Source organism: Perna viridis, chromosome 2 (assembly GCF_037379345.1).
Source record: "Perna viridis isolate PV_CMFRI_1.1 ecotype Kerala chromosome 2, ASM3737934v1, whole genome shotgun sequence".
Classification (NCBI taxonomy): domain Eukaryota; kingdom Metazoa; phylum Mollusca; class Bivalvia; order Mytilida; family Mytilidae; genus Perna; species Perna viridis.
In genome coordinates, this window is record NC_142446.1 from 40,193,421 (window position 1) to 40,207,810 (window position 14,390).

The 14,390-nt window shown below is 32.5% G+C and overlaps 1 protein-coding gene and 1 long non-coding RNA gene across 6 annotated transcripts in view; one reads left to right on the forward strand and one right to left on the reverse strand.

Moving 5' to 3' along the window:
• Positions 1 to 746: 746 nt before the first annotated feature.
• LOC148625034 (uncharacterized) lies at positions 747 to 14,338 on the reverse strand. Of its 4 annotated transcripts, XR_015919841.1 has the most exons (6): positions 14,248 to 14,338; positions 11,920 to 12,255; positions 10,336 to 10,407; positions 7,980 to 8,064; positions 2,029 to 2,151; positions 747 to 1,378 (listed from the first exon to the last, which is right to left on the reverse strand). It is a non-coding gene; the product is annotated as an uncharacterized LOC148625034 (long non-coding RNA). The 4 variants fall into 4 exon arrangements; XR_015919840.1 differs by lacking the exon at positions 7,980 to 8,064; XR_015919842.1 differs by lacking the exons at positions 7,980 to 8,064; positions 10,336 to 10,407; positions 11,920 to 12,255; positions 14,248 to 14,338 and adding an exon at positions 6,383 to 7,950 and having other exon boundaries at positions 2,029 to 3,231.
• The window catches only part of LOC148625035 (LIM and senescent cell antigen-like-containing domain protein 1), a 29,830-nt gene continuing 18,115 nt past the window's right edge, over positions 2,676 to 14,390 (forward strand). The window contains exon 1 of one of the 2 annotated variants that reach the window (XM_088568221.1): positions 2,676 to 2,888. In XM_088568221.1, coding sequence (XP_088424347.1) covers positions 2,848 to 2,888 — 41 coding nt within the window. In that variant the 5' untranslated portion in view covers positions 2,676 to 2,847. The remainder of the gene's footprint in view (positions 2,889 to 14,390) is intronic. The other variant, XM_088568222.1, reaches the window with a different exon arrangement.

Consider the following 14,390-nt stretch of genomic DNA (forward strand, 5'->3'; position numbering starts at 1 on the left):
CGTTGGACTACAAGTTTCTGGCTTGAGATGGGCGCATAAAGTAAGTGGCGGGGTTAAACATGTTTTTGAGTTCTCGACCCCCTAACATAGGGCAGTGGCGGGAAAATACAACAAACGAACAGTAAAAAAGTTGAATTTGGATTGAACTCTTGAGATCGATACAGTATACTATAGGACAAACCAAGAAGCTGTATCTACCTCGAAAGAGTACACGCCTTTTCTATAAGCAGTTCAAGAGCAACCGATAAGCACACCTTGTTCACTCAAACAAAATATCAATCAAAACACGGCCAACACGGGATATCATGAAATGTCTCAAGTTTGATCTTTTATCAGAAATTAGATCACGGTGGTAAAATAAATTAGTTGATAATCCGTTCTAGATTTGTTTCATTATTAATGAAATCTAGAGGGAAATGATTACTTAATACTTGAAGAAAATTTAATCCCAGTTTTCAAAATCATATAGTTGCTACCATAGTTGGAGTATCTGGATATTGGCCACAGCTACAACGAAATTGTGATTTCAGTCAATAGTCAAAGGTTACTGTAGCTTCCTTACTTTTTTTTGTCAGAGAAGCGTTAGGTTTTTAAGCAATGTTGTTCCAACAAATTAGAATTGAATGGTCTTTCAGTCTATAAATGTCGAAATTAATCTAATTTCCTAATTTTACATGTTGTAACACCTACTTGGTCTTCAAAGTCAAACTTTTGTTAAAAAAAATCAAAGAAGCAAACATTGCATATTTAGATGTGCTTATTTTTTTATTTATTATTTTTTTCCATGCATATTTTCCTTTGCGCGATACATATTTGTAATCGTGAACTACCAAAAATTTGGATTGGACTTTTTAGCCCTTCTGTGAGTAGGCAATTTAAAACGAACTCTTTTTACACCATTGAAAAGCAGCTGTTCTTCCAAATCAAGAAAACCTGTTCTGCTGGGTTCTCTTGCCCAATGCAGTGAATACTTTTTTGCCCGTAGGTCGGTTCTGCCGCTGCTGTAACTTGTTAGATATTTTCCAGCTCTTTTGTCTTTCTTGCCCTTTTTTATTTCTTTTTCGCGTTTCGTGATGTAACTTGAACTTGGTACAATTTCTTTATCTTTATTTTTGGATTTGTTGTTTTTGTTCTTTTCCTTATTTTTCTTTTTCATAAGTTTTAACTTTTTCTTTAGTTTTAAAAGTTTCCATTTCTTTTTCTCATGTTGTCGAACCTTAAGAATCCCCCTCGGTGGCTTCCGACAGTTGAAAGATTTATTCAGTCGACATAAGATTACGGATGGTTTGATTAGCTTTTGTTCCATCTAATTTAAAAGCTGGGAATCCTTTGTTCTGGCTGGGATGACAAGCCCTTAAATGCATGAATGGCATTACTTCTGAAAATAAAATAGAATGAAATCTTTTACGGTGAATTCACATTTTTACACGTTAAACAACGAAATCAAGCTGACATTCGGACTTCAACAAGTATCAATTAAAGACATATCCGACAAAAAAATAACCGAACTGAAATCTTATTGTAAAACAGTTTAGTACTGATTACCTGTTGCTGTCTTGCACTAAGCATCTACAGAATTGTGCTTGCATTACTGATATTTTGCTGATGAAATATTGAAAATCAAAATTTAGGAAGAGGGGGAAAGTATTGGCCATATAAATAATAGTCTTTGTAAAATTAAGTGGACAAGTATTTGATTCAGTAGTCAGTACCGAGCTGTTTTTTTTTCAAATTTTCGGTCGCCAAAAACTAAAAAAATGCATATAGCTAGGTCTAGATTGAAAAGTGTATCAACCTCTGAATGAATAATTAATTTGGTCTTTTAAAAGTATAAAATAAATACTGTAATCTCCGAATAACTAGGAGTTCTCTTAGTATCAAGTGGTTGTTCCCTCGACCTGAAACTAAATCCGCATGTTTTTTATATGCTGGAGGCTTAAGAAGCTAGACCTTTTTCTACCACAAAATAACCCAAAATAATAACGTTGTACTTTTGTCACTCTATGCATAAATTAATGTGTGTCTTACTTGTGTTTTATAGTTCTTATTCCATGTTGGTGTTGACAGACTTCTCAACAAGAAGAAAACTGACGTTGCTTGGTAACGTTTACTTTGTGACGTTAGGTAAGACTGTCCCGTCATATTTGTAAACTACAAAAAAGAAAAGTTCTCTTTCACTCAAGTTGATTAATTAAATAGGTGTCATGAAGTCCATTTAACATTTCCCATCAAAAGTACGATGCAAAGACCAATATATTGGTCATTGTTACTGATATCATGTATTAGCTCAATAATGTCACATTTAGTCGCAATGTGCCAGGAATTGTAATATAAAACCCCTGTTTCTTAATCACTTGTGTACAAATTGTGCAAGGATTGTATAACACTGGGACTAGTAAAATATTAGTAATATTTAATCCCAGTATAACAATAGACCTTTTATTTTAATTACAGGTATATGGTATAACATTAGCATAGATCTGTTTCAGGTCTATATGATATTAATATTCTCGTTTTTTTTTCATCATAAGTTTGTTAACGTTATAAATGTAGATTAATAATTTGTCATTCAATCCATTTTCTTTTTATTAACATATCATTATGGGACGTCTATTAGGGCCGAGATGGCAAATTACTTATCAGCTGATTCATTGATATCGAATTACATCCTCACCATATACAGACCGGAAATGATGTTATAAAGTGGCCATCATTTATTTCCCCATCCTTAACCCTGAATATTATGACTGGCAGGTAATACAATCACATATAAGGAAAGTGTCTCTCTATATTTTTTTCTTTCCGAATGAAGCCAATCGAGGAACAGCTGCAGATTTTGCGACATACATGGGATTGTCTTACATCGACCGACATCACCTGTACTGTCTGTATGTTGAAGATTGTAAACAATTTTACATGCACTACATGTGTATTTTGGCCCTCAACAATATTAATATTATCTTCCATATTGATGTTACGTTACCTCTTTGTATTATTTAGAAATACTTCGCTAATTTGTATGTATTTGTTCATAAAACAACATTTTTATTTGTGTACAAAACAAAAGAGAAACAATGTCAATGTCCTTAGGTGTAATTTTCTGTCATTTATACCATAGCATAATATATATACATTCATTGGGGACTTTATATTAAATGGACAGGTCACTCCTAACAAAGTCTACATAATGTACAAAATAACTGTGTCTCCCCGATCTTTATACTTAATAAACTTAAGGCTAAAAACCACTAATTCCACTTCCCATAGGCTTCTATGCTAATTTCACAATATTCAATGGCTTCTCTGGACTTTACCTTAACTTTAACCTGCAGATGACTATATATCAGCATGATTCTACATATGTCAGCTCACAATCCTCAGAATGGCATGTGGGGTTAGCAGACTTGCAGTGCAGTACTGGTCACCAGAAGTGAAGGGTCTATAAATAGCATGGGAAATCCCAGTGTTTTCACAAGATAGGGGTACATTTAAAAATCATTATGGAGATTAGGCTTCACATCACAAGAAGCAAAATGCACCTATAAAATGTACAGAAATGTTTTTCCTTTCAGAAACTGTTTAAATTTTTTAAATAAGATGAGAACTTTTTTCACAGCACTATGAGGAACAGGGGTAATTTCTGCGTAGGACTATTTTTGCGTACGTTCCAAATGCTCATTGGTTGAATTGGTGGTCTGTAACCTAAAGAGTCACTTTTTGTCTTAGAAAAAATTAATAACTATACAGGTATCTTCCTACACACATACTGAATGCATCTGCAAAGTTTCAGTGAAATGTGACAAGCACTTTTTTAAATATTTGATTTTTAAATATAGGGTAACCAAGTTGTGCGAGCAAAAAAGTGACAATATTCTACCATACTGAAATGCATTAAATATTTGCAAAGAACTTTTTCTGACTTTTCAAATAAAAAATATCAACCACAACTTGTTTTTTAACAATATTAATGAAGAAATAGTTTTAAAAGTAATCATTTTCTGAGAAATTGGTCTATTTTTAAAAATTTATTTCTGACATGCCTCCCCCTTTTTCTTGATCACATGTCAAAAATCCTAAATCTTTAAATTTTCACAAAAGGTGATATATTTGGCTTTAAATTTGTAAATACAGTGTTTTCACATTAAAACATGACCAGTAAAGGGCACCTAAAGCAAAAAAAGTGCTCAATAATGGATTTTCCATGTTGCCATAGGGGAATGCTTATATGGCCTTAACCGCAGTAATGAAAGTGAGTTTTTCCTCATTTCTAACCTAATTTTTGCTCAAATCTACACAAAACTTGATTTCAAGTGCTTATTACTACCATATTTAGGTAAATATAGCCCTCAAAGTTTAATATTTGATATTTTTACTAAATTTTCTACACTTTTTACAAGATAGGACATAAAAATCAGTCAAAAAGACCAATTTTCCATAATTTGGACCTATAACTTAAAAAAATGCATATTTTGAAGGATTTTTGTAGTGTATTCCTGTCATGGCAAAGTTAACAAGATCTTCAAGTAGTTTAAAGCTATTTCAAGAAACTTTTCATTTTGCCATGGCTTCAACTTAAGGCTAAAAACCACTAATTCCACTTCCCATAGGCTTCTATGCTAATTTCACAATATTCAATGGCTTCTCTGGACTTTACCTTAACTTTAACCTGCAGATGACTATATATCAGCATGATTCTACATATGTCAGCTCACAATCCTCAGAATGGCATGTGGGGTTAGCAGACTTGCAGTGCAGTACTGGTCACCAGAAGTGAAGGGTCTATAAATAGCATGGGAAATCCCAGTGTTTTCACAAGATAGGGGTACATTTAAAAATCATTATGGAGATTAGGCTTCACATCACAAGAAGCAAAATGCACCTATAAAATGTACAGAAATGTTTTTCCTTTCAGAAACTGTTTAAATTTTTTAAATAAGATGAGAACTTTTTTCACAGCACTATGAGGAACAGGGGTAATTTCTGCGTAGGACTATTTTTGCGTACGTTCCAAATGCTCATTGGTTGAATTGGTGGTCTGTAACCTAAAGAGTCACTTTTTGTCTTAGAAAAAATTAATAACTATACAGGTATCTTCCTACACACATACTGAATGCATCTGCAAAGTTTCAGTGAAATGTGACAAGCACTTTTTTAAATATTTGATTTTTAAATATAGGGTAACCAAGTTGTGCGAGCAAAAAAGTGACAATATTCTACCATACTGAAATGCATTAAATATTTGCAAAGAACTTTTTCTGACTTTTCAAATAAAAAATATCAACCACAACTTGTTTTTTAACAATATTAATGAAGAAATAGTTTTAAAAGTAATCATTTTCTGAGAAATTGGTCTATTTTTAAAAATTTATTTCTGACATGCCTCCCCCTTTTTCTTGATCACATGTCAAAAATCCTAAATCTTTAAATTTTCACAAAAGGTGATATATTTGGCTTTAAATTTGTAAATACAGTGTTTTCACATTAAAACATGACCAGTAAAGGGCACCTAAAGCAAAAAAAGTGCTCAATAATGGATTTTCCATGTTGCCATAGGGGAATGCTTATATGGCCTTAACCGCAGTAATGAAAGTGAGTTTTTCCTCATTTCTAACCTAATTTTTGCTCAAATCTACACAAAACTTGATTTCAAGTGCTTATTACTACCATATTTAGGTAAATATAGCCCTCAAAGTTTAATATTTGATATTTTTACTAAATTTTCTACACTTTTTACAAGATAGGACATAAAAATCAGTCAAAAAGACCAATTTTCCATAATTTGGACCTATAACTTAAAAAAATGCATATTTTGAAGGATTTTTGTAGTGTATTCCTGTCATGGCAAAGTTAACAAGATCTTCAAGTAGTTTAAAGCTATTTCAAGAAACTTTTCATTTTGCCATGGCTTCAACTTAAGGCTAAAAACCACTAATTCCACTTCCCATAGGCTTCTATGCTAATTTCACAATATTCAATGGCTTCTCTGGACTTTACCTTAACTTTAACCTGCAGATGACTATATATCAGCATGATTCTACATATGTCAGCTCACAATCCTCAGAATGGCATGTGGGGTTAGCAGACTTGCAGTGCAGTACTGGTCACCGGAAGTGAAGGGTCTATAAATAGCATGGGAAATCCCAGTGTTTTCACAAGATAGGGGTACATTTAAAAATCATTATGGAGATTAGGCTTCACATCACAAGAAGCAAAATGCACCTATAAAATGTACAGAAATGTTTTTCCTTTCAGAAACTGTTTAAATTTTTTAAATAAGATGAGAACTTTTTTCACAGCACTATGAGGAACAGGGGTAATTTCTGCGTAGGACTATTTTTGCGTACGTTCCAAATGCTCATTGGTTGAATTGGTGGTCTGTAACCTTAAAGCCTTTAAGGTTTATGCATACTGGGAGAATGAGAAATATTCAGAATTTTTTTGTTATATAAGTTATAGATTTAACAAATTGATTATGACAAAGTAATGATGAAAATACTGACGAAGGGTGTGTTCTCAAAATACTAAATTATAGTAAAAATCATTAATCACTAATTACTGTATTTTCCTGACTATAAGTCAATATTTTTTTTTCAAGAAAAGGCCAGCGTTGACTTATCATCCTTTTTGACTTATATAAGGATTTTTCAATGCAATTCATTAGATTTGTTTTGTTCATTTTTGATTGCTTTCATTCAAAATTTTGAGTAAACTTTGAATAACGAAAGCCGTCACTCAGTCAAACTGGCGATCAAACTTGAAGATTATTGATCAGTGCCGCTATCCTTTATGAATGAATACAAAGATGTTAATAAAAATGTTAAAATATATAAACAAATTCCAGAAGATATGTTAAACTCGTTTACTGGTAAGACATCAAGTGTTCTGGAGGTATCGGTCCTTTAATATGCAAATTTATACCCATATACATGTACATGTACAGTATGACCTTACACATTCGCAAGTGACTCTAACTGTAATCATAATTAGTGTTATCTAAATGGCTAATTGCAACCAAATTTATTTTTTTTTATTTTATTTCGAAATGCCAGGCAATATTGTTTATTAATTAGCACTCGTAAATATGACCCATTCATCAAACTAATTTCCTGCTAAAATCACACCTTTGTGCCCATGCTTGACATGTTTACGGTTTCATACACCTGACAATCTAAGGCTTCAGAGTAATTGTCATGCAATTCAATAAAAAATAATTGAACTCATGGACAAAGTACACTTAAACAAAAATACTAATATTAATTCAGAAATATTATATCAAGTACATGTAACATCGCTGGAATAATATGCTGTGAAAACAACCACTCAACTCGGATCTTTGCTGACACCTAGATATAAATGCACATGTCTGACCTTCAACCTATCAGGCAAATTTGACTTATCTACGGTTTTTTTCATCGATTTTGGTAAAATTAGGCAATTTCGACTTATACTCCACATTGACTTAAAGTCTGGAAAATACGGTAGTTGTCAGTAATTGCCCCAGAGAAAATTAATGAAATTGGTCGGCTTCTAAATGTTATTTAAGTGGTTTAAACTCATTGTTATACAATAAAAGTTATATATCATTTTAAAAAAGTTTCTTTAATCTTTTAATTGGTAGTAAATTCAAGAGGTTAAACAAGCAGAAAGACACAATGATTGATACCTTAATAGAGTATAGTTTTTTAATTTGAACATTTTTTTATTTTTTCTCAAGACATTGGTTTAGTCATCATTTTATTGTTATTCTAAGCACATTTATCAAAAATGGCCATTGCCATTTAGATGATTTTTCTCTTTCCTTTGATATTAATTTCATTTTAATTGATGCAATAGTTTTCACATACACTCAATGACAAATTCTAATACATTGTATGACGTGCTTAAAAGGCTTTGGACCACAACTCTGTGTAATTTTCGATTTACATGAGCAGCACACGACTTATTGGGTGTGGCTTGTGTGTGTATAAATTACTACCCACCTTAATCATGTAAACAAACACACATAACAATCTGATGTGTATCAGCTGTTTTCATTCATTTCAGTAGCGTGAATGAACATCAAATCTTTAATAAAAATATTAATTGTTATGTTTTAGAAAAAAAACATGTGAACCATCATGTATGAAAACAACAATAACATGATTAAAACAAACAATCGGGACTGACTGAAACATTGTACCTGTCCATGTGTGAACACTTTGACCTTTTAATGCAGTGTACACTCAAATATGGACAAATGCAGCGAGTCTAACCTTACCGTAATAGGTCACGAAAATGTAAAAAAGTATCGTAATTACCCTATTTGAATTGAAATAAATCAAGAAAAGTCCATTTTATCATTGTTTTACCATGGGCTGACCATTTATGCCACATTATTTTACTATCCATATCGCTCAGGGTTAAAAAAAATGTAGCATCAATGGTCAGCCCATGGTAAAACAATGATTAAATGGAGTTTCTGTGATTTATTTCTTAATCAACCTTTATGAATCTTTAAAAAAAAGTGCATTTTTTTGGTAATTTGTCTAAAAAGACCATATTTTGAACTGGAAAATATTTACATTCCTCGCATTTCAAATAAATAAAAAATACATGTTGCAATTCTCCAATATTTTGTCTTTAATTTGGTACATCACTCATCAAAATCCATCGAGTGATTTTAAAAACATTTTTCAAAAAATTACCCTATTTTCAACAGAGAAATTTGAGAAAATTGGTTAACAAACAGCAAGGCAGTGTTCTATATAGATTATTAACAGTGACTTCCGCCTCTTCAATATACTCCCTGCATTAATGTATTACACACCTCCATGTATAGGTGTTTTTACAGGGCAGGATCCAGACACTTTGAAAAGGAGGGGTGCTAGCCAGGTTCTTCATCCTCCATCTGGATTTGCCTCTGTTATAAAACAACTGAGTGCTTAGACTTACCAAAAGGAGACAGTCAGAGCTTGTCCCATATCCAAAACATGGGATTTGCTTGGACATCAAAATTTTGTTAATTCAAAAAAGTTATTTGTTGTAGTATGTACATTTGTACAACAGACGACACTATTGACATGTTTTTCCCTCTTTCTGAAATTTGCACTGTTTTGTTTGACAAAATCTCACAATATTTGACTACCTGATTTTTAATTTTATAGGTTCAAGCTGGGATTAAATATAACTAATATTAAATAATCCCTGGTTCAAGATCACAATATTTTGTCATTTTTTTTTATCATATCCAATCTAAAAACATCAATTCAATTACTGCAGAAAAGCAGATTGATATTGTTAATAGTATAAACTTTCATTGCATACATGTACCCAGATTTAACTTTTCAAGAGCCAATAAAGTAATGAATTTCTGTTTTGAACTGTGCACCAAAACTGGTGTGCAAAATATGGTTTTGATATAAGACAAGCTGGGGTCGTGTGATGTCAGAGCTTGTCTTATATCAAAAACATACACATGATCCCAGCTTGTCTGGCAAATCAGCCATTGGACATCAGAGCAATCTCGAACCTGCCTTAATATTTTATATAGATAACTTGACAAGTGATTCTCTTTGACATTTGGTAGTCTGAATCTCCTCTGATTTAAAGGTCTGTAACACGACTTTTTTATTTGGATATTGATAAATAAAAATAGGAAAATAGGAGATGCGGTATGATTGCCAATGAGACAGTTTTCCATCAAAAATCAAGCAAAGAAAAATTGAACTTCTGCATGTCACCACACAGTCTTCAATGATGGGCAAATTCCATACCAATATTTAGCAAGCTGTAAAAGGCCCCATAATAAATGAAGTGAAACTATTCATTAAAGACAAAAATCAACCTAATATATAGAAAAACAACATAATGAATAACAACGAACATAAAAAAAACAACTATTGACTGGAGGTTCCTTGCTTGAGACAGGCACATAAAGTATGTGGTGAGGTTAAACTTGCATGTGAGTGCTTAACCTTCTCCCTAACCTAGAACATTGGTGGGAAAATACAACAATAAATTGAATTATAAAAATCTGTTGAATTCAAATCTAACTCCTGAGATCTATACAGAATACAAACAGCCTGTATCTACATTTGTACATGTTTCTCAAAGAAATGCTCACTTTTTGTAGGAGTTCAAAATCCAAAAGCAACTGATAAGCATGTCTTGTTTACGCAAACAAAAGTATCAATTAAAACACTTCCAACAGGATTTAGTGAAAATTACAGTCAGAATAATGTGCCATAAAGTGGATTTTTAGGTGTACTACTTGTATGTGACCTCAATTGAAACATTTTACATTGTAATTGAAAGAACATGTACCAAAAGTACATCAGTAGTACAGTGCATACATACCTATATGTTTTGTTCACTTCCAGAACCATTTTTATGGATAATGTGTGGAAATGTCAATGAAGAAGGATACTCCTGAAACAAAAAATTAAAAATTCAATTGAAATGAAATTTAAGACAACAGGACTCTGAAAATGAACTACACAATGTAGATACATGTACATGTAGGTCAGGTTTAGAAAATAAGCCACCAAATTTAATCATATTCGTATTCCTTGAGTGGTAATCTGGGATGTAACAAGATCTTAAATACTTAATCGTTGGATTATTACACTTCTTGTAAGAATTTCAAAAACTGGGTGTAAGAAGATCATGTGCCTGCATGATTGAATTGTGCATGTAACCCTAGCCTAAACCTGTGACATATCCATAACTCTTAAATTTTAAGTGTGATTCATTGACAGGCATCATCAGAAATAAAATTGTTGTTCTCATCCTGTCATTTGTGGGAGAGAAAAACTGCATTTTTATCTTCATGTTTGAATTGTTTCTCCATGTGTACTAATATTGTCCTTAAAATGACAGATACATGTAAATGGATGTCTCCCTTTCTTATTGGTATTTTTGAGAAGATTCTTATATTAAAAATGGAGGGGGGTACATGTACATGTAGGTTATCACTGTACACATTGTAGAGGAAATTCGGTGAAATGTCATATTGCAAAGAATTTCAGATACACATGAATAGCTACTCTTACTTATGATTTACATTTATGTTACCTATTACAATATGAACCTCAATCAAGGCATGTGAACATAGATTTAGATGAAATGATGTATGTATTAGAAGAAAAAAATGTACATGTATTGATACAATTCTCTTCATACTATTACATGTACAATGTACTTAGGAATACATGTAGCTAAATGTTGAAAGTCTCCATTATGGCATGAACTTATATCTCTTCTTGATGCTATACATCTCACAGTGAAATTATTTTGCACAACTGTCTTGACCTGAAACCTACACGTATGTACATGTATATGTAAATGAAATATGTTTGAATAAGGAGGAGAGTGTCAGTACCATTGTATGGAGAAACTTTATGTGGGAGATTTGCTCAAATTTAGGTCAAAGATTTTGGTACTGTAGTAACGAACTTATTTGCATACAGTTTAGAAATTATAAGTCTGTAATCCCTGGAGGATCTGTAATGGCATGGAAAGTGAGATGTGTGGCTGTTCAGGTGTAGCAATCATCTATGTTCACTTTCCTAACAAAAACACTATCAATAAAAACAAAGTGCACTCTTTGCATTGTATAATGTAGTTGATCTTTTCTAATGACTTCTTTTAATGAATAATCGAAGGTTTTGTTTCCTGCATTTTTTTTTTGGTAATGGATAAAGGGAGACAACTCAATTTTCTCAGAAAAACCATGATATATTTGTACATGCAAGTCCCATTCTTGTATTAATTTTCTTTTAAGGGTCTGCTGTTACCTAGTGTGGTTAGGATATTTAAACAGTTATGAAGAGAGTATTTTACATATCTTATGTCAATATATATATATATTGGCCAGATCAGTTTGAACTTAAATAAGAGCTTTTAACATTAGCTGGGTTTATCACCTCTTTGCCTGCTTACCTTCAAATATAAGTTGCCAAAGTATACATAATAATCCACCCATCTGTCTATACAGGACATATTATGGTATACTAGGTCCATCTGTGCTCACAATAACTCAAAAATGCTGACACCATTTTTTAGCTCACCTCGCCAAAGGCCATGTGAGCTATTGCCATCACTTGGCGTCTGTCTTCATCGTCGTCCGCCAGTGTCGTCGTCATTAATAATTTTTCAAAACTCTTCTCCTCTGACACCTCTTGACCAATCGGAACCATACTTGGTATGAATGTTCCTTGGAGTATCGTGCATAGATCTGATGTGGGGATTTTTGATAGAAAAACGTGGCCACTGTTACTAAAAATAGAACATAAGGGTCAGAGTAGTTTTTCGCATATATCTCCAAAACCATTATTTTTAGCCAAATTCTGATAGGGTAAAAGTGTTAAGCATGATGAGATCTATCTGTGGTTAAATTTTCATTCTGATATGATAAGCCATGTTGGGGTTATTGCCCTTTTTGACGTTTTTGTTTGTGCTATTTTGAATGTTATTTCTTTCAAAAATCTTCTCCTCTGACACCACCTGACCAATTGGAACCAAACTTGGTATGAATGTTTCTTGGGGTATCGTGCATAGAACAGTTGTGGTGATTTTTGATCCGTCAAAAAACATGGCTGCCGTTACTAAAAATAGAACATAGTGTTAGACAATAGTTTTTCGCAGTATCTCCAAAACTCTTAGGTTTAGCAAACTTATTTCTATAGCAGAAATGACCCTTATTATAAGGCCTTCGGAAGTCATCAGGGATCAAAGTTGTCAGCTGACTCCTTTAAGAGTTATTGCCCTTGAAATATGAATTTTACAGTTTTCAGCCAATATCTTTAAAACTATAACAGAAAGAAACTTTCTATCACTGAAATGATCCTTACGACAGTCCTACCAAAGTCTTCTTGTCACCAAATTGTTTTACAACTCCTTGTTAAATTTATTGCCCTTGAAAGACAAACTTTAACTAGGTGAGCGATTCAGGCTCCTGGGAGCCTCTTGTTTATGAAACTGATGAATTTTTTTTTCTTTCTATTGATATGAGCTTACTTTTGAAATTTATAAATTTCCACTTAATATAGGTCTGCAAACAGTTTATAATTGGGTATTGGTATGGCACTGTAGTTGTCCATAGACATTTGGTTTTTTTTTTTGCAATAAATTAAGTTGTGGTTGACCCATTGTTATGCAATTTTGGTATAATTTTACTTACCTCTGAAGGAAGATTCCTAATTAATTTGGAGTTTGTGACCATTACCGCTTTAGAACAAAGGACCAAAAAGTGTAAAAATGGATGTTTCATTAAAACTCATGTAGAATGTTTGGTTTTTCTTCCGATTTTGATAATGCCTTTTTACTATTTTCTTTTTGATTTTTATATATTTTGCGTCAAATATTCTGGTCAACTATATTATATATGTTCAAATTTAGAGCTGTATCAAGCTTAAATTTTGTGTCCATATTTTCTCGGTCTGTTTTGGGTTTGACTTTTGTGGGTGTTTCTTTCTGTGCTCTTACATCATATGCTAATGAATAAAATGAATTAGGATATTTTATAATCTCTATGATCTGACATGTACCTGCCCAGGGATATGTGCCTGTATATGTAGATATAGACATTTAGATTTCTAGAAATGGTTATACATGTACTGTTTACATAAGAGCCTGTAGTGTTGGTGCTGTCAAAGGAGAATTGAGAAAGGAAGTTCCCTGATTTTGATACTATGTAATTCCTGCTTTAAACTTTTCTTTAATAAACAATTTGTTTAAAAGGGAGCTAATACACTAGATTTTCAGTCAAGCCTGTGTTGTTAGTCAAATGACAGACAGAGAGACCTACACGTAGCTTCAACTTGAATGACTATAATTTAACCTGTATCATAAAGTCTCAGTAAATTTCAAATTTCTAGCAGTCTACACGTGTATTTTAGTTTAACTTTAGTTAAGCAATGAAAAGCAAAAAAATAAACTTGAGCCACAATTTGTTCTTTAAAATCATGCTCATTTGTCAGGCTCATTTGTAATGCCAATGTCTGGTAAGTGTGTTTGGGGAAGGGGTACAAATTGTTCATTTTATGTGTTAGACAGATTGTCAGTGTGCATGTAGATTTTGTTCATACTGTGTAAGTTTTGCATTTTGTTTGTTAATACCAAATGTAAGTTACAAATTCTAAATCTAGCTAAGCCTTCCTGTGTGCCAAAAAATTATTTTCTATTATAAAAAATAGATGATAACATACATGTACATGTAGTAGGCACATCCTTCAAAAAATAAAAGGTGGAGAAATGTTACATTCTTACCTGAAATACATGTTAAGGAATTAAATGACGTCTTGGTGTTCTGCTGTCCATTGTAATAATAACCCCAGTGGGTTGGTCCCTTTAAATAAATGCAGTATTACAAGGTAGATTATAGTGTCCTATTATTAAAGGCCAGTATAGCG